Consider the following 24,874-nt stretch of genomic DNA (forward strand, 5'->3'; position numbering starts at 1 on the left):
CATTCCAACCTGTTTGCCAGCCCCCAGAGCACTACATACATACTAGTTCCCTTCTCACATCCTAAGTAGCCAATAGCAAAGAAAAGAAAAAAAAAATATTTGTATTTGCTGTTGAGTTATTTAATTTTATTTATAGGCACTAAACACAAATGAGGACTGTCTCCAATAAAAAGATAAAAGCCAAATTATTTTATTTATTTATTTATTTATTTATTTATTTATTTATTACCATATTTGACTTTATAACCAGGAGTTAATAACCTCAAGTTTACTGAGATTTTGAAGTAGACAATATTATCACTTGCTAGAGATTTTGATAATATTTTAAAAGTCTATCCCACCCCATTTTTGAGGGATTGCTTTTAAGTTTTTCTAGAGAATGTTGTGAAAATCAAACTTTTTATGAGTTTCCCTTCATTGTTAGCATTTATCTCATGGGGAGATAATTCAGTACTCTGAGACAGATACATCCAGTGATAGGATGTTTGCTATCGGTGTTTTTCATAGAGGTTATACTTTTTTGTCTTTGTGGCCTCTTGTGTTTCCAAAGTTATAAGTATGTTTAAAGATACAACATCGACATATTAATTAATCCTGCCTCTCAAAATCTGTTAATAGCTCTTTTGAAGTGCTTTTCTGTGAAATTCAGGTATATGATACTCCTGCTTTTGTGATATTAAAATTAAATATTCCAAGAAAAGCTGGTAGTCTCTTTCTGCTCTGATTTGCAGAGGACTTGAGGGAGAAAATGATATCACTGTGTTAATACAGCTAAGAGGTTTTTAACCTCTGTTGGATTCTCAGTCTTGCCTAACAATTTCTTTTGCAGTCTCCAAAGTAGCTATTCTAAATAGTTACTATGCATTTAACTTACTATTTTATTCTGCAAGCTCTTCACTCAAAGTCTTACTGTCCAGAGAAAATGGATCAATTAGGTGGGAATCCTTTCCATTTTCTTTCTTTTTGTCCCTAAACCGCACTCTGATTGTGCTCCTCCACCTCCCTTAGATGCTCTTCTAGAAGGTCAAAGTCAATAACATCTCATCCTTTTCACCCTGCCCCTACTCCTGATCCATGAACCACTCAGTCTTTCACCTGGAGCTTCACCCTCTCTCCTTTCTAGCTCCTTCCCTTCAGTTTACCATGCTTAAATCTTCTGATCCTAAAAACAGAATCAAAGAGCCATTAAATCAACCAAACATACATATGAAACTCCCCCCTCCGTTCTTCATCTTACTCCCAAACAGTCACTCAATTTTCTTCCTCTCCTTAAAGGTCAGACTTCTCAAAATAACACTTACTGGTGCTACCTGGTCAACTTCCAGCTTCTTAATTTCTCAGTGTTAGTATTTTCTCCTATACTTTATCAGTGGTCTTTCTAAATTCTCAATCTAGTGATACACTTCCAATATTTTTAACTTGAATTCTTTATTGTTTAAAGTATTACATATGTCTCCTTTTCCCCCCATTGACCTCTCTCCGGCCACTCCGCCCCCTAAAACATGCCACCAGCCCCTACTGTCTGTGTCCATTGGTTATGCTTATTTGCATGCATACAAGTCCTATTGTTGATCTCTTACCCCCCACCTACCCTTCCCTACCTTCCCTCTGAGGTTTTGAAGGTCTGTTCGATGCTTCTCTGTCTCTAGATCTATTTTTATTCATCAGTTTTTGTTGTTCATTATATTCCACAAATGAGTGAGATCATGTGATATTATATTTATCTTTCTCTGACTGGCTTATTTCACTTAGCATAATGTTCTCCCTGCTGTTGCAAATGGTAAGAATTCCTTTTTTTTTTTTTTTTTTTTTTTTTTTTTTTACAGCAGTGCAGTATTCCATTGTGTAGATGTACCATGGTTTTCTAATCCACTGATCTGCTGATGGGCATTTAGGCTGTTTCCAAACCTTAGCTATGGTAAATTGTGCTGCTATGAACATAGGGGTGCATATAACCTTTCTGATTTGTGTTTCTGTTTTCTTGTGATATATTCCTAGAAGTGGGATTACTGTGTCAAATGCGAGTTCCATTTTTAACTTTTTGAGGAAATGCCATACTTTTTTCCACTGTGGCTGCCAGTCTGCATTCCCACCAGCAGTGCAAGAGGGTTCCTTTTTCTCTGCATCCTCACCAGCACTTGTCATTTGTTGATTTGTTCATGATAGCCGTTCTGACAGGTGTGAGACACTTCATTGTCATTTTGATTTGCATCTCTTGAATAATTAGTGACTTTGAGCATGTTTTCATATGTCTCTTGACCTTCTGTATGTCCTCTTTTGGAAAATATTTGTTGCCCATTTTTTTTGATTGGGTTGTTTATCTTATTTTTGTTAAGTTGTACAAGTTCCCTATAAATTTTGGAGATTAAACCCTAATCGGAGGTAACATTGGCAAATATGTTCTCCCATGCAGTGGGCTTTCTTATTTTGTTGATGGTTTCTTTTACTGTATAGAAGCTGTTTATTTTGATGTAGTCCCATTTGTTTATTTTCTCCTTAGCTTCCATTGCCCTTGTAGCTGTATTGGTAAAGATATTACTATGACAAATGTCTGCTATTTTGCTGCCTATAGCTTCTTCTAAGATTTTATTGTTTCCTGTCTTATGTTTAAGTACTTTATGCATTAGAGTTTATTTTTGTGTATGGTGTAAGATACATTTTTTGGTATGTATCTGTCTAATATTCCCAACACCATTTATTGAAGAGACTGTCTTGACTCCATTGTATGTTCTGGCCCTCTTAGTCAAATATTAATTGAGCATAATGGCTTGGGTCAATTTCTGGGTTCTTTGTTTTGTTCCATTGATCTATATGTCTGTTCTTGTGCTAGTATCAGGCAGTTTTGAGAACAGTGATTTTGTAATATACAATAGCTTGATACCTGGTATTGCGATCCCTACAACTTTTCAGGATTGCTGCAGCTGTTTGGGGTCTTTTTTTTAAAAAAAAAAAATTCCAAATGAATTTTCAAAGAGTTTGTTCTAGGTCTGTAAAATATGCTGCAGGCATTTTAATGGTGAGTGCATTGAATCTATAGATGGCTTTTAGGTAGTATGGACTTTTTAATGATGTTGATTCTATCTATCCATGAACACGGTATATTCTTCCATTTGTTTATGTCTTTCTCTATCTCTATTTTCAACATCCTGTAGTTTTCCAAGTACAGGTCTTTTACCTCCTTAGTTAAGTTTATTCCTAGTTATCTTAATTGTTTTTATACTATGGTAAATGTGGTTATTTATTTATTTATTTGTTTATTTATTTCTCTTTCTGTGAGTTCATTATATATATAGAGCCAGGGTCCATAACGTTCAAAATGACCAATGGCTCAACCAACCAGAAGTCAGTTCTGCAGTCAGAGCTGTGTTGCCATGGCGACACAGCACTGACCGCTGCCACTCCGGGCACTGAGACCTAGCACTGACTGCTGAGGGGGCTGCAGATCAGGTCCAGAGAGAGGCCGGGAGAGAAAAGCAGGGTCTGATCCGTAGCCTCAGTGACAGCTGTTGATCAATACTTGCTTCTCTCTTTCTCTCCAAGGGGTCCCTGGTTAGAGAGGGTGCAGTCTGGGCTGAGGTGACACCCCCACCCTCTGCATGAATTTCGTGCACTGGGCCACTAGTTGGTTTATAAAAAGCCATAGATTTCTGGTAATTAATTTTGTATCCTGCTATGTTGCCAAATTCATTTATTCAGTCTAGTAGTTTTTTGATGGAGTCTTTAGGGTTTTCTATACAGTATCATGTCTTCTGCGAATAATGGCAGTTTTACTTCTTTTCTAATTTGGATGCCTTTTATTTCTTTTTCTTATCTGATCACTATGGATACTACTTCCAGTTCTATGTCAAGCAGGAGTGGTAAAAGTGAGCATCCCTGTCTTGTTTTTGTTCTTAGGGGAAATGGTTTTAGTTTTTGTCCACTGAGTATGTTGTTGGCTATAGGTTTGTCATATAAGGCTTTTCTTATGTTAGGTATGATCCCTCTATTCCCACCTTGCTGAGAGTTTTTATCAAGAAAGAGTGTTGAATTTTTGTCAAATTCTCTTTTTTCTGCATCAGTTGATATTATGTGATTTTTGTCTCTCATTTTTAAGTGATGCATAAATTTATTGCTTTGTGGATATGGTACTAGCCTTGCATTCCTAGAATAAATCTTACATGGTCATGGTGTCTCATCTTTCTAATGTAATGCTGGATCTGATTTGCTAGAATTTTGTTGAGGATTTTAGCATCTATGTTCATCAGAGATATTGACCTATAACTCTCTTTCTTGCCAGTGTCTTTCTTTATCTGGTTTTAGGATTAGGATAATGCTGGCTTCATAGAAAGAGCTTATAAGTATGCCTTCCTCTTGGATTTTTTGGAATAGTCTGAGAAGGATAGGTTTTAGGTCTTCTTTGAATGTTTGGTAAAACTGCTCTGTGAAGCCATCCAGATCAGGGCTTTTGTTTGCTGGAAGTTTTTTGATTATTGCTTCAATTTCCTCTATAATTATAGGTCTATTCAGATTTTTTGATTCTTTCTTACTGAGTTTTGGAAGATTGTATTTTTCTAGGAATATACTCATTTCGTCTACGTTGTTCATTTTGTTGGAATAGAGTTGTTCATGGTATTTTTTTTTTTTTTTACAATCCTTCGTATTTCTGTGGGTCTGTAGTTATTTTGCCTCTTACCTTTTTTTATTTTGCTCTCTTTTCTGTTTTCTAAGTCTCTCTTCTCTGGTGTTCGCTTTTATTGGGATTATTAGTGCTCTTTTCAATAATTATTCATATTCTGAGAACTTTAAAAGAATTCAGTGCTGAAATTTATTGAATGCATTTCAATACCTATTTAAATTATCCTAAAGTTTTTCTTACTTGACAAACTTATTTAATGTTTTAAAATTAATAGATTTAAATACTTAATGAATCTTTTATTCCTGGGTCAATATTTCTTGCTTATGGAAGATTCTTCTTTTAATTTAGTACCAAATTTGAATGGCTGATTTATTCAGAATTTTTGCATCTACATTTATAAGTGAGATAAGTGGTGTGTGTGTGTGTGTGTGTGTGTGTGTGTGAGAGAGAGAGAGAGAGAGAGAGAGAGAGAGAGAGAGAGAGAGAGAGAGAGGGAGAGAGAGAGAGAGAGAGAGATGGGGCCGGGGGGAGGGAGACAGGTTGACTGTGTTCCCCATGAGTATATATTGTGGTGCTGGGGGTAGGGGTGGGATTGGGGCAAATGAATATGTGTATAATTTGTCAGGCTATGTTAACTTCATAAAATGAATAAGGCTGTTCATTTTCTATCCTTTAAAATAGTTTATATAACATGGGGATTATCTGTTTCCTAAAAATTTGAAAAATTTCACTGGAAAAACCATCTGGTTCAAATAATTCCTTGAAGGCACTTCTCTGATCTTTTTCAGCTTCTTTCATATTTACTAGTAGTTTACTAGTCTTCTGGAGTCAATTTTGGCAATACAGCCATGTCACTGAGATTTTAAAGTATCCATTTCACCGAGATTTTAATTTTTAGTAACATAAAATTTTGTATACCATAGCATTTTAGAACAATAATTCTTATTGTTTATACATCCCATTTATTATTTCTAATTTTATTCATGTTTTTCTTTTATTTAATCTAGAAGTTTTGTTAACTTTTTAAGCATAATTTTAGATTTACAGAAAAGTTATGAAGATAGTACAGAGATTTTCCATAAAACTACAACTAATTTTCCCCATTACCTATACTAGTATGGTACATTAGTTACAATTAATGAACCAGTATTGACATATTATTAACTTAAGTCCATACTTGATTCAGACATTTGGTTTTTACCTAGTGCCTTTTTCCTGTTCCATGATCTCATCCAGGATACCATATTTCATTTACTCCTCGTGTCTCCTTAGGCTCCTCTTGCTATGTGCTTTCTCAAGTTTTCCTTGTTTTTGATGACCGTGGTAGTTTTGAGGAGGACTGGCCAGGTATTTTGTAGGTTTCCAGCAATTGAGATTTGTTATGCTTTTCTCATGATTTGACTAGGGTCATATGTTTTGTTTTGTTTTGTTTTATATATTTTATTGATTTTTCACAGAGAGAAAGGGAGAAGGATAGAGAGCTAGAAACATCAATGAGAGAGATACATCAAACAGCTGCCTCCTGCATAACCCCCACTGGGGATGTGCCCGCAACTAATGTACATGCCCTTGACCGGAATCAAACTTGGGGCCCTTGAGTTCGCAGACCGACGCTCTATCTCCTGAGCCAAACTGGTTTCGGTGGGTCATATGTTCTCGGAATACCAAAGAGTGAAAGTGCCTTTCCATCACATCACATCATCCTATCCACATAATTTATCACCATTGATATTAACTTTGGTCAGCTGGCTGAGGAAGTGTTTGTCAGATTTCTTCATTGTAAAGTTCCTCTGTTTTTACACCCTTTCCATACTGCCCTCTTTGGAAGGAAGTAACTATGCACAGACCATACCTAAGAAATAGGGAGTTGAGCTTTACCTCCTTGAAGGCAGAGTATTTACATACATTATTTTGAATTATTCTGCAAGGGGGATTTGTGTATTCTCCATGCTTATTTATTTATTTTTTAAATATATATTTTATTGATTTTTTACAAGAGGAAAAGAGAGGGACAGAGAGCTAGAAACATTGATGAGAGAGAATTAGCGATCAGCTGCCTCCTGCACAACCCCCACTGGGGATGTGCCTGCAACCAAGGTACATGCCCCTGACCGAAATCGAACCTGGGACCCTTCAGTCTGCAGGCTGATGCTCTATCCACTGAGCCAAACCGGTTTCAGCTCCATGCTTGTTTATTAATATCAGTATAGACTAATGGTTTATTGTATATGTTGTATTATAATCCTATAGCACATTATTTTGTTGCTCAAACTTTTTCCAGCTTTGGCCATTGGGAGCTCTTTAGGTCAACTGCTATGTCCCTTAGACATATCCTCATCATTTGAGTTTTGTTTTGTTGTGGTTGTTGAGCACTTTCTTACTTTATGGCATTAGAAGATGCTCCAGACCCATCTGCTATATATCCTACCTGAGTCCTACATTTAGCCATTTTCCCAAGAAACACTGGTTCCTCTGATTGAAAAATATTGGAAACCAAGACTTGAATGTTAGGTGTGCTTGTTGCTGCTGGGGAGTTGTTAATTCTAGGCCCTCCAAGATAGGACATATTTATCTGTATACTAATCTATTTATACATATTTCTGTGTAACAATCTGTATCTATATTAGGATAAAAATTATTCCATACTGATGTTTCCAATTTTACTACCAAATGGATCATTCTAGCCTTTCCACCTTGCTCTTCTGTAACCTTCACTCCAACAGGGAGAAATCTGGCTCTCACCATTGGCTACCTCTCTACTTAATTGTTCAATTACAGCATACATGTTATTCTCATGATTTGATATCAAAATTGTGTACACAATTCCTTATTTATTTTGTGCGTATTAAACAAATGATTTTTTTAAAAAAAATCAATAGATCCTTCTCGCTGTAAGCATGAAGACACAGTTGTCTCAGTGTTTCATACTCAAATACCTCCAGAAGAATATGAAAACCAAATGCAGAATGCCAATCAAGGTATGCTTGAATTTGTGTTTGTTTTTTTTTTCATATCATGACAAGAAAGTACTAGCTGTATACAGAAGTATCCACAGATGAGATGATTTGATGTGATTTAATCAGTAAGTGGGTGGAAGGAGGTGAGGTTCTAGATAAAACTAGATTGGTCATTGTTAATCAGTTAGTTGTTGATGATTCATTATGCAATTCTTTCTAGTTTAGGATGTTTAAAATTTTATATAAAAAGGGTTAAAGGAATGCTGGCTGCAAGTAATGAAAACCTAGCTAAAGCAAAAAAGAAAATGTATGGAAAGAATCCTGAAGGTAGACATTCTTTTTTATTCCCAAGAGCATATTCTGTGGATAGTCATGAGAAGGAGACTCTGTTTCAGAATCTTAGAGACCAATTGATCCATCTTGGGTTAGTGCTTACCGCTGGTCCAGCCAACTCCTCCTCCGAGTATGGGTTGGGTCTCTATAGACTATGGCAGCTTCTGCCAGGGATCACCACCAGGATGGAGATTAGAAGGAGACATATCTAGTGAGACAATTCTGACCAGACAATGCAATGTTTTCTACAAATTTTTAAAAGTATATTTTAAAGAAACTCTAATAAAATGTAGATCTGGATACATTTAATTTGAGTTATTTTAATGTTGTATTATTTAAGAGTACAGGAAATTTCAACTGTATGATAAACCTTATATTTAAACTTAAAAGACTATTTACAACTTGTATTATGGAAAAAAGTTACATATTTTATATCTAAGGAGACCATTCACCAAAACAGTAATTGTTATTTTAATTATTAGTAGTTGATTTGAAAATATTATTTAATCGATTAGAAAATAAAACCTTAATTATAAAGCACAGATTTATTTGTCTAGAAACTCATAACTTAAATTTGAATAAAACTTGGTTTTACTCAAATTTATTTTTGTTTGAAATGAATTTAAAACCAAAGATATTATTTTCCTGGTTCTTTCCAGATATTGTTATAAAAATTTATTGTTTAATGATTAAATTTACATATTCAATCTTGGATAATTAACTACAAATACTCTTAATCCTTTTTATTGAGGTAACCTTTCTGTAAAACAAAGATAACTTTTAAGTAAACCTTGTCTGGATTGAGGTGCTGGCTGGTGTTTTTTCCTTTTGGATTTGAATGTGGCAATCTATCCTATTTTGTAGGGTGGACTCCACTTGTCATTTAAGAAGACTCTACTTCTTAAACTAATGCATAGTTTTAAAGCATTAGTGAGGGGTTCACATGATCTTGTTTTAAATGCTTTAAACATGACTGTAGTGAAAGCAAGATCTATGTAATAAAAGCCTAAGCAACCATTCATTCATTTGACCATTTGACTGTTCGACCAGTAGCTATGACATGCACTGACCACGAGGGGGCAGACGCTCCACACAAAAGCACGGAAACAAACTGATGAATCTCAGAGGGAAGCAGGGAGCAGGGAGGGTGGGAAGAGATTAACCAAAGATCTTATATGTATAATAGAGGCCTGGTACACGGATTCTTACACTGGTGGGGTCCCTTGGCCTGGCCTGTGAGGATCGGGGAGAAACCAGCTCTCCGACATCCCCGAAGGGCTCTGGATTGCAAGAGGGCACAGGCTAGGTCAAGGAGCTCCATCGGTGCACCGGGCCTCTAGTCCTATATAATAAAAGGGTAATATGCAAATTGACCGGACGGCTGTGACACACACTGACTACCAGGGGGCAGATGCTCAATGCAGAGCTGCCTCCTGGTGGTCAGTGCACTCCCACAGCAGGAGCGCTGCTCAGCCACAAGCCAGGCTGACAGCTGGTGAGCGCAGTGGCCTGCCTCCGCGGCAGTACTAAGGATGTCTGACTGACGGCTTAAGACATCAGTCGGATATCCCCCAAGGGCTCCCAGATTGCAAAAGGGTGCAGGCCAGGCTGAGGGACTCTGTCTGCCCCCACCGAGTGCACGAATGTCATGCATCGGGCCTCTAGTATTTAATACAGGGAATAAGAGTGCATAAGCATTTTTATTACCCTTGTTTGGAACACCCAGGATCTGAACAACTCAGAGATTGACTTAAGTCTCTATTTAACGGTTAAGAAAACTGTCAAAATAGGATGGGCTCCAGGAGTTTGTGATGACACCCGGGACACTTATGCTCAGATCTTGCTTAAAAGACAGGTTTGAATAAAAAGTTGATGTTCTGAGAGGGTGATGGCAAATTAATAAAGAATCTAGTCTTTCAGGAGAAGTTCTCTTTCATGTAAAGACTAAAGTAGCATATATTTTAAAATTCTCATAACATCAGAACTTTCTCCTTTACATGTATCATAGTTCTTTTCACAGTCCTCATGATTCCAAAGGAATCAACAGCAAGCAGTTTGAAACATGATAATGAATAACAGAAATTTTATGAGAACTTTATTGTAAATTATGTAGCACATTTATCTTTTAAAAATTAAATCTCTATATATTAGGTTTCTGGATTTGGAAATTAGAAGTTCTTCTAATGTGTGTTTTACTTCTTATATATACTTAAGGTAAAATTTTAGCATAACTGACAATTATAATTATGAAAAAATTTTGAACTTTTTAATATTAGATTTTACTTGTGATGTGGAAAAAAATAAGTCATTGGTCAAAGCAGAAAAGAACCCTTTCTCAAATACAGAAAAGATTGAGCTCAGGAGTAAACACAGCCAGGATTTTATTAAGCGAAACATTGAGGTATGTATGTATAAATTTAGAAGCCAGAATGTGGACTAAATGAATTGTGATAATGGAAATAGTTGTGTTTAGTGTCTTTAAATATTGACTGTGATATATGTAAATGATCTAAACAGCATATATGACTGAAAGAATAGTTTTATGAACCAGTACTTTACTATTTTGTATTTAATTTGATCTTATCCTCTCTTACTCATCACCTTTATTCCAAAAACCAGGAATGAATCTTGTTCCTGCAATTTGAAAAACATTTATTTAGATAAGAGCTTTGGAACATGTGTCCCAGATTTTAAATTGCATATTAATAAAATTGTCTTTTTTTTAAAGTAATGAGACTGCTTTTCTAGCTGGTACAATTGGAAATTTGAATGGAAAATGCTCCTTACAGAGCTGGTTGTTCCAACTGGTTGTTCCTCCCAACCCCACTGGCCCACCCACCTGAGCCTCCTAGTGGCCCTTCCCTTGTCACTGCCTTGGTTAGCTCCTGGCTTCAAAGGCCTGACCTTGGTCTTAAGAGGCCTGCAGCCTGACATGGTTTGTTCTCAAAGCAGATTCAGACTCACCAAGGACTCAGGGACCCTGTATTAGACCGGAATGCCAATTAATTAATTTACAGCAAAAAGTGGAAGTGTGGTAGACAGAAGGCTGATGGTAAAGGACTGCGGCTGTCAGGTCACTATAAACTACATTGGTGAGTGTGAAGTATTTACAAGAGCAGTGAGGAAGGGATTTTCACAGTTGGCATATTCCTTCTATGCAGCTATCTGAGCAATATTTATGGGCCAGCCTGACCCTGCCAGGTCTAGATTCTGGGGCTCTGAGTTTTCTTTGCTCCATGTTTCTCTGACCTGAAGGGAACCTTAACAAACTTGATCTTTCTCTTTGTGCTGGCCCATTGTATGGTGATTTATTGTTTAATTTTCCAAGAGCAGTAGTGTTTTTCCCATACCCCAGTTCTTGCTGACACAGCAGCACCACTATACATTTCCCTTTTAACAATAGTAATTGAATCTTTATTTAAACTCCTGACAATATTTTCTTAAAATTTAAAAGCAGTTTCATTTAGTGGGTATATGCCACATAGGAAGTAGCAAGAAGATTCTTTCCAAATGCCCCAGCGAATACGTTTTTGCATTGATATAATATAATATAGAGGTGAGAAAATTGCTTGTGTTTTATTTTACTAATAAAACATTTGTTAAAACAATTAACACGAGGGCTTGTTTATAGTAGAAATACCTTTGCTTGGAGAAAGGACCTATACCAAAAATTTGACACAAAATAAAATTAACTGGCAAATGAAAAGGCCTAATCTCACATATTTTACTTTGTGTGTATATACTGTAGTAACCTCAGATTTCATTTTTATTTTCCTGAACTATGAATTGCTTTGAGTCTTTAATGTTTTTCATTAATACATTCTGTAGATGGCCAAGAATTCAGGGAAACCAGAGGTTATGATTGACACAGAGAAGAAAAGGCTGATTGAACTTTTGAAGGACTTAGATGACAGAGATTCTGGAGTGTCCAGTTCTGAGGTATATAAACTCTGAGTTAGTTACCTCTACACTTCTTAATATATATTTTTATCATGTTATTGACCTATTAGTATACATTCACAGTCATTTAAAAATTATGAGATAATATTGTTTGGCTTTAAAAAATCTTATTTACAAATTTGTTTTTATTGACATTTTCAAATTTATTTTTGGTCAATTCATTATTGATTATTTCTGCCAGGAAGCCTTTTCTAACCACTTTGTTCCTTCCTGTCCAACTAACAGAGGGTGGTTGGCCCTCCCTGGTTCATGTTGAGTCACCAGTGTAAGGCCTACACAGAGTAGGCTCTCGGTATGAGATTCTTAAAAAAATTATTGACAGCATTACAAGTGTCTCCCATTTTCTTCCATTTTTGCCCCCCTTCCCCTCCAACCCAGGCCTTCTCCATATTATTTATTGTCTGTGTCCATGGGCTATGCATATATGCATATATGTTCTTCAGTATGAGATTTTTGAATTAATGTTACAAATGGGTCTTAATCTATTATGACACTATAATGATAGTTGAATGAGTTAGATGGCCAGTTAAAATTTATAAAATCTAAACAACTGAGTTTATAGGTCTTATATTAGTTTTCAAAATTTTTGAAAATACCATGTCTATTAGAGGATAAACATGATTTCTCCCTCTTCATCATATTACAACCACTTTCACAAAGTGAAGAAATGAGCATACAACGAGAATCAGACTGTGAGGCTAAGAGATTTATTCCACTGGGCAAAAAACCTACAAAGGGTAATTTATGGAGATACTTTACACAGAGTTGGCAGATAATGAAATAGTAAACTAATATTTTTTTTTCACTATGCCAGTATTAATTCTGTATTTTTGTTTTCTTAAAAAAATTTTTTTTGAGTGAAATCTTGAGCATTGAAGTAGCAGTCTGAAAGGTATATTATATTTTGGGGAAAAATATAGCATGGGAATGATCTGGTGACCATTTTTTCCTTCTAGGGTGATCCGTCTGGCTGGCTGGTTCCAGGTGAGGGATATACCCTGGCAGACACCCAGCATCAGCAGCTTGCTGAAATAGATACAAAGCTCCAAGAATTCTCAGCAGCCTCCCCAACAACATTCAGCTTTTCTCCAGGACCTGGATATCAAGATGATCAGGTATATTATACTCAAGAGTGCATGGACCGCTCAGGTTTGTGTGTGCTAGTTCACATTTGATAGTCCACTTTTTAACTAAAGAGGTATCTTCCCAATTGCTTTTCCTTCTTCCCAGTTGCTTTTCCTTCCATGACCACAACTGCAGCGATAGTAATTTCTATTATAGTGTGTATTTTCCTTTGGTGACTTCTCTCTATTCATTTTTTATTTCAGTTGGTAATTTGCTGGGATGGAGTTACTGAGCAAATATTATTTTAATATTATTATTTCTTAAGATGTAAGCTAATTCTTTTTGTTGTTATTAATTCTCACCAGAGGATATTTTTCCATTGATTTATAGAGAGAAGGGAAGGGAGGGGGAGAGACAGAGAGAAACATTGATGTGAGAGAGACACATCAATTGGTGGCCTCCTGTATATGTGCCCCAGTTGGGGCTAGGGATCAAGGTACATGCCCTTGACTGCAGTTGAACCTGTGACCCTTCATTCCATGGGCCAATGCTCTATCCATTGAGCCACACCAGCTAGGGCAAAGCCAATTCTTGATTGTGATCAGGAGAGAGGAGAGGGAAGAAAATCAATATAGCACTTATTAGTCCTTTGAGAGCCATGTTTCTCTTTATTCCTCTAGTTGTAGGTATTAGCACTGGTAGCCACTGTCCCTTATTCTGACACATTCTTTAGCTCCCTTAATGGGACATTAAGCAGTGAAGCTCACCAGGTTGATGGCTGTTCTCCTATGAGGGTTTTGAAATGAATGTGTTTCCTCTCTCAATAGTTCCCTCAAATATTTTTTTACAAAGCTAGTAGGAGATGTAGTAGAAAAACAGAAGAATAATAGCAGCTTTGGAAAAGTAACATTATTCCCTCTTCCCCACCTCCACTATATTTCAGTACTTTTTGGGACCTACTTTGGCCTTGGATAGCAGTTTTCACCTGAAGAGAAAATGGCTGGACTCTTGTTATTTTTACTGACCCTCTACCAGTTTTAGAAACATCTCACCAATTCATCTTCTGTACGCTCTTACATGCATGTACTTTTCTTTGTTCTTAAAAAGATTTAAACATCAGTAGTTGATAGGTAATAATGCTGCTTTATAGTGAATCTTTTATCCAAGCTATCAATTGAAGGTTAGCAATTTGGTTTTGGGCCAATTTAAACTATCTCAGGGGAAAGGGCAGTTTTAAAAAATGTTCCGAAGAAAGTATGGTCACTGGCAAATCTCCAGGGAGGCAGCTTAGCCTCCTGAGGTTGTGTCAGAGGGCCAGGCACAGCTGCTCTGAGCCCTTTACACAGCAGTAGTGGTAGTGATGGAAGCCACTGATTTCTGGACTGGAATCAGAGTTCTTGGAAAATAGAGAATTGGAACCTCAGTCCCCTTCCAAATGTACTCCTGGACATCAGCATTAACTACATGGCTAGTTTATTTATTTCAGTGGGTGCCATTTCTCAAAAGGAGGAAGCCAAGATGTGGAATATCCTTGTGTTACAGCTGATTTTTAAAAAATTTTATTGTTGTTAGATATCAGTGGCAGCTGAGATTTGAAAGCTGAATAATGGTCCTAAAGATAGAAAATATTTTTTTCATGGCATCAAATGTTATTCTTGAATGAGAAACTGAGGCTTTAGAGATTTGTTTAGCCATTAGGACTTTTTAAATAACTTTAATCTAACGATGACTATGGTTAGCTTCTGTCATTGTCATTTAAATCACATTTTCAGAGTGCACATTTATGGTTCTGATAAAATATTTAGGAAATAGTAATAGGGGGACCATTACATTACTTAGTTGTTACATACTGAGATTATATATTTTTATGTAAAACATTAATTAAAAGAAAAGAGAAAATTGCATTTTGGGACTCCCATTGGATGGAAAAACAGAAATATGACATCCTAGTTGTTGAAAAGAAATGACGAATGCTTTTTCATGCAAAATAAAGAATATCTTTTGAGCTTTTATTCAATTTCAATTTGGCATTTCCTCATTCTAACTAAAACCAGAATTGCACATTGAATTTTCAAGCCAGAAATGCTAACTTGGCAAATTATTTTATGAATATTATTTTTGGATTGGAATTCTTTTTGAATAAATACGCTGAAAAATATCTTGGAAAAACTCAGCATATCTTTTCAGTTGATGAAAATCTACAGCTGACCCACAAATATTCATAGTGAATATTCACATTATTTTTATTTTTCACTCCTTCTGCAAACATTAACTCATCAATTTTTTTTCTTCATGCTCCTTAAGAAAGAATGTCTTTTAAATTAAATATAGACTTCTGTTTTTCAACAATTAATTCAACAAATATTAATTAAGTGCTCACTGTGTGCAAGGAGTTATAAGACACTTAAAGATTCATCAGGCAAATATAGAATTCGCTGTAAGTGCTGGATCTTTCACTTACTATTCTGAGGCCTGGGAATTAAGTAGAAATACTCCTATCTCCAGGTTCCTCATCTGTAAAATAGTAATAACAATATAATTCTTTAGTGTTTGTTTAAAGAATAGGTGAGTTAATATATGTAAAATGCTTAGCAGTGTCTGACACAGAATCCAACCAATGATATTATTAGAATAACAATGATATTACTATTGGCCTGGTGCATGAATTCATGCACAGGTGGGGTCCGGCCAGCCCTGCTTCCGATCAGAGTGAGAGGGGCCAGTTGAGGGTGGGGTTGGCAGTGGGGAGGGCCGCAGGTGGTTGGCCGACTGGCCCCAACCCCTGGTCAAACTCCCAGTTGAACTACAGGTGGAATTCCCGTTTGAGGAGAAAATTTGCATATTAGCCTTTTATTATATAAAAAGAATAAGAAGTGACTTAAGGAATTTGTTTTTTATAGGAGGCACAGATTATACAGATAACATAGGCTAACAAAGGCTATAAACAAAGTATTGTGGTGGTTCAGAGGAGAGAGAAAGCACATCTAGGAGTATGAAGAAAGTGTCTTTCTGTGAGTGAGTGGCAGGAAGAAAAAGAGGAGCTTGTGAATGAGGCAGAAGGGGTCCGAGGCCCAGGAGAAGGCTGCCATTATACAGCAGGAGATTGAGAACTGGTCGCCTGCAGGGCTCACAGGTGGGTTTCTTTTAACCCATATAGAGTTTATAATCAACATTTAAAAATTGGGTGACCTCATATAAAATTTCAATTTTCTAGTTTCTGTTGAAAAATTAGAAAATCTGGCAACATTAGGCCTGAATCTTTGCTTGGCCCACTACAGGACCGAGCCAAGTAGCAACTGCTGCTTTATAAGGAGCATGAATTCTCTAGTGTCCACTACGCGTATTGTATTGCAGGCCCTGAGGCCTATTGCCTATATTTATGTTACTTGTCCAATCCCTGCACAGGCATCAACACTTCTTTGAATGCCGGCTTATTTCATAGGAGATGCTGTGATGGTTGATGTTAAGTATTCAGATTAGTATGTGGCTGCATCTCTGGCCTTAAGGCAGCTTGTAGGTTATTGGAGGATAGAATATAGTAATCACAGAACAAGTTATGGAGTGATCATATAGTGAAACTAAAAGCAGCACATTATGGGAACTGAGAAAGTGTGTGTTTGATGAGAACATGATATTTAAAAGATTCTTTCTGAAATTTTTAAAATTGTGGTCCAAAAATAGTTTCCCAAACAAGTTGAAACATGCAGACTTTCTGACTGACCTATGGCAACCTTAAAGTGCCAAGTTGGTCAGATGATAAAGGGTCATGATAATTTGAGAGGCTCCAGAAATGTGACTCAGAGATCAAGAAAGTGTTGGTTGTTGTGAAATGGGCAGAGAGGAAACCTTTTCCTTATGAGCTTGCTGGTTACAATGTTCGCACATAGATGGGCTGGCCTGGCTCTTAACTTCATGGTAATATTTTAAAAGCAGCATTTGGCTTCTCCATATCTGATTTCCTTAGTGTAAAAAAAGCATGTGGTCACATTCAGGAGAACCAATGGCATATTACTCCTATTGCTGTGATGTAAATAATATCATGTGGCTGCAGGTTTTACATCTGCTTTTTATTTTAGTAATTTAATCTTAACAAAGAGAACTAATTGAAGCAACTTTTTAAAGATCTGTAGTTTAACTGTGCATACTTTTCTGTATTCATCTCCTAACTCTCAAACAAATCAGTTCTTTCCAGATATAGTAAATCCCACCATAAATTTAAGTGAGGTTTCATAATTTAGTACCCTAGTTCTTATTTGTAGTTGTATGAGAGTCTAGCTTTTTCTAGAAATATCTAAAATAGGAGTTATGTAAGCATTCAGTTTCTTAAGTCCTTAGCAACTGGATTCAATAATAGATTTATTCAGGTTGGCTTTTGTAAAGAAATGTAATTTATCTTTCATGCAATCAGTCTTACTAAGTCTAGAATTCCAGTTCGTGGTAAGATTTTTTTCCCCCCTCGTTGGGAGAGGGTTTTCAGAAATGGCTCTCATTGACAAGAGGGATTTCTTTGTTTTTAAACAAAGTAATGTAATTGAATATAAAGGTCCTGCTTAATTTGATTTATTTCCTTGATCTTAAAATATTGATTCAGTTATCCACAATTTGGTAAGACCAATGGAATATCAACAAACATTTGACTGAGGAAAATTATAATTGTGTTAATTTCTTTTCTTGTCAAGAACATACTATTGCTGATAGCAACAACTAATTTTTTTCTCTTCTTCTTCCTGTTTCAACAGTAGCTAAAACTGAGGAACTATAAACCATTGCTTGACATGTAATCCTGAGAGATTTTTGTTGTTGAGTCCAGGGATTTGCAGAGTTCCAACAATGGCCATGTGGTCCAGTTGACTTCAAATTACTTAATGCACTGGTTGAGGGCAGGGATCTGGGGATTTTTTTTATGTATGCTGATCACGAGCACAGAAATCTTATTGACCATCTGTTCATTTCCAAACGCTATAGAAGTATGCTACTTTTAAGAGCATGGGAATTTGGACCGAGGAATAAATAAGAGGTTACTTCAGAGGTTCATGCCTCTAATGTTAACATATTACACATTCCCCACTAAATCTGGGGGATACTTACCACATATATTTTATGGATTACTTTGAAGTTTACATATATACCAGAGGCCCAGTGGCCTCTGTCGCATGGCCTCTGCTGCCCTGTGACACTATGTGAAGTTCCCCGTCCCAGAATGCTCTGCAATGCTCGCAGCCCCTTGACTGCTCTTGAGGCTTCCCTCGCCCCTCAACTGCTCTGCAAAGCTTGCTGCCGCCCTGCGAAACTTGCCACTGGATGCTCGGCAAAACACTCCCGGTTCCACCACTGCTCCACGAGGCTCCCCGACTCTGCAACTGCTTTGCTAAACTCCCGGCCCTGTGACTACTTCGTGCAACTTGCTGCTGCCTGGGTGACTGCTCCGTTAAGCTCACAGCCACCCCGGGAAGCAGCCTGACACCGCAGCTCAACAGTCCCCAGTCCCACCCTGCCGCCAGCCCCTCCCCTCATGGTGCACTTCATGGTGACTGGTCGCCTATTTGGTCGTGACGCCACCTAGCTCTTTATATATATATATATATATATATATTTGGACAAGAGGCCTGGTGCATGAAATTCATGCATGGGCGGGGGTCCCTCAGCCCAACCTGCACCCTCTCCAATCCAGGAGCCATCAGGGGATGTCCTACTGACAACTTAGGCCCACTCCCCGTGGTTCTCTGCTCTCTGTGGGGCCTGGCTGCTTTGCCGCCACCTTGGTGATGCAGCTGCCATGCTCTGCTCTCCGTTCTCTGTCTGTGGGGTCTGGGGGCTTCACTGCTGCTGTGTGAATGCCGCTACACCCTCTGCTCTCTGTCTGTGGGACCTGGGGGCTTTGCCACCGCCACTACATGAACGAAGCCACATTCCCCACTGTCCGCTCTCAGTGGTGTGGCTGAAAGGACTGGGGGACTCCAGGAGGGCTGAGGGGACTGGGTGCCGCCATTTTATGTCTATGGGCATCAGCAGCTTTGTGATGGTGTAACAGTCAATTTGCATATTCCCAATTTATTAGATAGGACTAGAGGCCCAGTGCATGACATTCATGCACTGGTAGGATCCCTAGTGACTGCTGGCTGCCAGCTGGGTACTCCCTCCCTTCCCCTGGCCACCTGCTACTGCCACTGGCCAGGGCCTCCCTTCCTTCCCCCAGCTGGCTGCCCCCTGGTCGAACTCCTGGAAGATCTCCAGTTGAGGGGACAATTTTCATACTATGCTTTTATTATATAGGATATTTATTTAAATTTTATATATATATAATTGATTTTTTACAGAGAGGAAGGAGTGAGATAGAGAGCTAGAAACGTTGATGAGAGAGAAACATCGACCAGCTGCCTCTTGCACACCCCCCCACCGGGGGTGCGCCCGCAACCAAGGTACATGCCTTTGACCGGAATCGAACCAGGGACCTTTCAGTCTGCAGACCGACGCTCTACCACTGAGCCAAACCGGTTTCGGCTATTTAAAATTTTTTTGTTAAACCTCCTGTATAGTCAAGGTTTCTTTCACTGTGTGGTAATATTTCAAGATGATAAAAACAATTTGGCTGAAAGGTTTTTCCATACTTTCAGTACTGTCAGGCAAATGGTCCATCCATTTGATGACAGGAAATAGCAGTAGTCTGTGGAAAACACAGAAAAGCTGGCTTTATTTATGCAGGTTTGTATTTCTCTGGCCCGAAATTCATGCCTTATTTGCATGTCAGATAACTTATGAAGATGTGAGTCATTTCCTCTGTATCTGGCTTTTGGAGATGAGTTTATATAACTTCAAAGATCCCTGTTGGCTCAGTCAACACCATAGATATTTTTCTAGGGATGAACTTAGAATACCTTGCCAATCAGTCAAATCAGCAAGTATGTATTACCTCAGGGATAGTTCTCTTCTTCTGGCTCCTTAGGTATTTTGTGCATGTCTTGAGAGCTTTCACCAACTGAATTTTACTGATTAAAAGCATTCCTGTGTGACTTGAAATCAGAAAAGATATGGATGGTCAGAGCCTGTGCAAATATTTCTATCATAGGAAATCAAGATATTTCCTGATAATCATGAAAAATGACAGAACTGGTGGGCACATTAATGCGACAATAGAACCTCTCCTGGCACCACAGAGCTTCTTGAATATGCCACTGGACAGTTTTTGCCAGAATCAATGATACCTTTTCTTGCTTTCTCTTAGCCTCTGCTTTCATCACATGCTATCTTTTAAATGTTTGAACTATATAGTTATGCTATCAGAGACCATGACTGAGGAAAGATGTTACATATCCTTAGATCTAACTGTGCATAATTACAGACATGTAAGCTATTAGAGTCTGAAGAAACTTCATCAGAAGGAATTGAGATCCAGAAACAGAAAGTGATTGCTCAAAAGTACATAGCTGGTCATACCAATAGAACTGGGGCTAAAATCTAACCTTCAGGCCAATGTCTTTTGTATATGGAGAGTCACATTGCTAGAAAAGGCAAAATTAGCCTTTTTTTTTGTTTTTTTTTTTTAAAAACACAACAAAAACTGATTTGTTCTATTTATAAAATTAATATATGCATGTAGTAGAAAACTCAAGAAATACAAAAATATCTTAAGAAAAATAAGAAAATAATTAAAATTTTTAGTATAAAGTTAATTTTTCTTTCAATCTATTTCTCTGCAAATATGTACACACATATATATATTTACATACATACATGCATTCATACATATATAACATAGTACATTAGTTAGAGTTCTTAGTAAGAAATAGGAAAAATACTCAGCTTGGATTTTGAGGATAAGTAAATAAAGGAACTATTTATAGATTTAAAGGAGCCACCATGGGGCGTTGGGACACCCATGGACTAGCAACAGTGGGTAGGGGGAAGGAAAAGTGTGTCAGAGCTTAGGGAAACCTAGAGCCATGGTCAAATAATCGGCCATCCAAAATTGTAACCATAGAAAGTATGGGCAAAGGATTAACCAATCCTCCTTCAGCATGAGAATTTGAGCTGTCCTTACTCTCCTAATTGTTTCCCTGGCAACTGATGGAAGTTGGAATGTCAACAATGTTAAGAGGCAGCTTCACTTATGCTAAAAATGACCCCTGGAATGGGAGAATTATAAAGACTTGACGGGGAAGCCATACTTTGAGCTTCTCTAAATGCAGTGATTCCTGTGGCTGGGCATGTCCCTTGCTGGGACCTTGGATGATGTACCTTAAATTCATTTCAGGAGATGATGCTCCTATGGGATATAAATAAAGCTTTTAAACCAGGGTAGCTTCCTTGTCCATCTGCCTGTACTGTAACAACATGAATTGCAGCAAAAACTCCCAGTGAAGAGGATACCTGACTCTGCTTTGTTGTGTTTCTGTCCTAAATCCTTCTGAATAGATTATTCCAGTGTGGCCTCAGTCTTTGAACGTAAATACGCAGTTGAATCTAAGGAAACCTTTCTGATGGATACTTCAGGATGCATCCCTGCCAAAACTATAGTGCCAAAGCAGTAAGGGGCAGAAGGGAATACTTCAAGCTTTCTCTTCTTTTACCCTCCAGTCTGTTAATACTCCTCCCCTCACACTGACTAAACCCAATCACAAGACAGGTAGAGCAGAAAGAGTCATCATCCCAGCTTGCATCAGGTGCTTACCACAGTTTGTTTTTCATTCTCTTGTTCAGGCGTCTTCAAACTACGGCCCGCGGGCCACATGCGGCCCGCAGAGGAGTCTGATCCGGCCCGCCAGGTTTTTTGGGCAGTGAGCGCAGCCGAGGTGTTACAGTAGGAATTAGTAGTTCATATAGTCCGGCCCTCCAGCTCTCTGAGGGACCGTAATCTGGCCCCCACTTTAAAAAGTTTAAGGACCCCTGTGTCTTGTTGATGGGCATTTGGGATATGCATAAAGCTGCTATTAATATTCATGTACAAAATGACCAATACATTTTCCTTTCTCTTGGATAGATTCAGAGGAGTGGAGTTGCTGGGTCATAGAATAGACAAATGTTTAATTTTTAAAGAAATTGTCAGTTTTCCAGATATCCTACTGTAATTTTAATTTGCATTTCCCTGATGCCTTATAATGTTGAAGACTTTTTCATATATATACTTATTTGTCACATATCTTCTTGTATGGAGTATCTGTTCAAGTTGCTTTAGAATTGGATTGTCTTTTTATTCTTGTTTATTAAATTGCATGAATTCCTTATATATACTAGATTCAAGTCCTTTCTCAGATTTGTGTGTTATATTTTCCTCTCAGTCTGTGGCTTGTCTATTAATGGTGAGGACTTTGCACCTTGCTCTGTGGCTTCTTTGCAAAAGGTGGAATGAATGAACTACTACTTGAGCCCAGGAGAGAGGATCAAGTAGTAGCTCAAGTCAATACTTCTCAAATTCTCAAGTGGTAGTGGTTCAAGTTGTCAATCCCCTGCCCTTAACTAGTTAATCGGAATCTCTGGGATGGAGGATGGCCTCTGAATATTTTCATAGGTTCTGTGGGTAAGTCTGCAGCACAATGGAGTTTGAAAACTACTAGTTCAAATGGATAAGGAGTAGACAGTGAAAAAGAGAGAAGGGCCTTGATTAAAGAGGTGTTAGAAGGTAAATGGTGATGATTCTTGATGACCAAATGTATGTAAGAAATGAAAATGTCAGAGGATTCTGTCTTAAGTAACTTCAAAAATGACATCTATGCCAGTCACTTACATGGCAACACAGAGTAAGAGATCTCTAGGTGAAAAGATAGGAAGTTTAGTTATAAATGTAGGACCGACTTACTGTTAAGAAATAACCTTTTATATTACCTAGAAATAATACTAACTTCTTTTTCTCCTCTACCTCCTCCTTCATTATTATTATTGTTACCATTATTATTATTAGTTATTTTGCAAATGGTGAAACTGAGGCTCACAGAGGTTGCTTGGTTTCCCTAAGGCCATCTTAGGAACCAGGGAGTCAGGATTCAAAGCTTCAGGATAAGGTCCCTTTTCAGTATTACACAGCTGCCTCTCATAAGGTGGATGAGCAGGGGTTTTTAATATTATTTATATATGATAGCTTGAATCTACAGAAACTGTGATTTGCCCAAATTTCAAGCTAATAAGTACAGAACAGGGACCAGAGCCCAGTCTACTGCTTCCTGACCACTGCTTTTCCCATTTTAACTTCCTATTTCCCATATGATTTGATTTTATTTCCTTCCTTGCTTTATGTACAGTGGGGCCTTTCCTTTCTCAAATAGGAAGAGTTTAGAGAATTTTAAATATCACTAGAGACCCCGTGCATGAACTTCATGCACGGAGGAGGGGGTCCCTCAGCCCGGCCTGCACCCTCTCCAATCTGGAACTCCTCGGGGGATATCTCCCTGCCTCTCACAATCTGGAACTGCTGGCTCCTAATCACTCCCTTTCCTATCTGCCTGATTGCCCCTAACCGCCTCTGCCTCGCCCGCACCCGTGACCCAGCATTCCCTCCTCTGGCCTGTTGCAGGCATCTGGGGCCTGGGGCTTCCCTCCCTTTGGCTGGCTACAGGCACCTAGGACACGGGCTGTCTTTGCCCAGGCTGGCTGCAGCTGCAGAGGACCATGGGCAGGTGGCTTTGCCTGGGCCGCAGCCACAGGTACCCAGGACCTCGGGATGGGCAGCTTGTCCCTCTCCTGGGCTGCAGGTGCAGCCGCTGGTGCCCAGGACTGCAGGGACTATGGGGCATGTGGCTTGTCCCTCTCCCAGGCCGCAGCCTGGCTGGTCCCTGTTCCTCTCTCACAAGCTCATTTGTGCCTGGCTGGTCCCCATTCCTCTCTCCCCAGTGAGTGTGTGAGCCATTATGGTGTGAGGCAGTGGAAACCATTTGCATATTAGCACTTTATTATATTGGATTTTAAGGGAAGAGATATTGTTTGAGAAGCAAAGCCAATCTTCCGAGCTTGGTTGCTTTAGATTGGTGTATGATGGTACATTTTCAGCCTGTGCATGAATTATTATTATTTTTTTTTAAATTAGGAACCTGACCTTAATGATGATAATAAAAATATGGAAATAACTCCAGGGGAAAAGGTACTTCGGAACACCAAAGAGCAACGGGATCAGCAAAATCGGCTGAGAGAGATAGATGAAAAGTTGAGGAAGATGAAGGAAAATATGGTAAGTTGGTGTTTTTTTTTTTGTTGTTATTTAAAGTTTAATTGTTACCGATGGTTATATTTAAGAAGATTTCAATTTCCTTTGACTGTTTTATGGGGGATTTATGTGTTAAATCTGTCATGAGAACTGACATGGGAAATTGTCAGTAAAAAATGGAATGAAAGCTAATAATGATTTATAGAACTTAAAGGAGTATTATACTTAATTTATATGACATAATAGATCTGTGAAATACTAAAGTCAGAATAATGATTCATATGCCTAATATTCTGTTTTACAGTGATATAAAATCTGTTTTGTATGTGTGTGGAAAAATTTGGTATTGTTCTGCATAAAATTCTATCTACATATTGAATTTATCACTTAAACATTCCCATCTTTTTAATAATTCATAAAATATTATTACTCATTTTTTTCTTTGAAAAGTGTTGTATTGATTTTAGAGAGGAAGGGGAGGGGAGAGAGAAACATTGATTGGCTGCCTCCTGCACACCCTGAACTGGCGATTAAGTCCACCTTGTGGGCATGTGCCCAGACTAGGAATCGAACCCTCTACTCTCTGTGCATGGGATGACGTTGCTCAACCAACTGAGCCACACTGGCCAGGGCATTACTCATTATGTTTAATATATTCTAAATCCTTCTTGAGCCTATTTTATATTTTAAATACTTGCCATTTAAAGATATAGAATTGCTGATGTGAGAAAGCTCTTAAATAAATTAAATTGTGATCTCCTATTTAAAAATGTTCTATAAGATTATGATTTTTCTCAGCTATCCATAGGATGT

The 24,874-nt window shown here is 38.0% G+C and overlaps 1 protein-coding gene across 1 annotated transcript in view; it reads left to right on the forward strand.

The window, feature by feature from the left end:
• FSIP1 (fibrous sheath interacting protein 1) overlaps positions 1-24,874 on the forward strand; it is a 174,237-nt gene that overhangs the window by 19,512 nt on the left and 129,851 nt on the right. Inside the window, exons 6-10 of the mRNA XM_036446450.2 lie at positions 7,495-7,593; positions 10,182-10,306; positions 11,734-11,844; positions 12,822-12,980; positions 23,945-24,085. Coding sequence (XP_036302343.1) covers positions 7,495-7,593; positions 10,182-10,306; positions 11,734-11,844; positions 12,822-12,980; positions 23,945-24,085 — 635 coding nt within the window. The remainder of the gene's footprint in view (positions 1-7,494; positions 7,594-10,181; positions 10,307-11,733; positions 11,845-12,821; positions 12,981-23,944; positions 24,086-24,874) is intronic.

This window comes from Pipistrellus kuhlii, unplaced genomic scaffold (genome assembly GCF_014108245.1).
Source record: "Pipistrellus kuhlii isolate mPipKuh1 unplaced genomic scaffold, mPipKuh1.p scaffold_m20_p_1, whole genome shotgun sequence".
Classification (NCBI taxonomy): Eukaryota; Metazoa; Chordata; class Mammalia; order Chiroptera; family Vespertilionidae; genus Pipistrellus; species Pipistrellus kuhlii.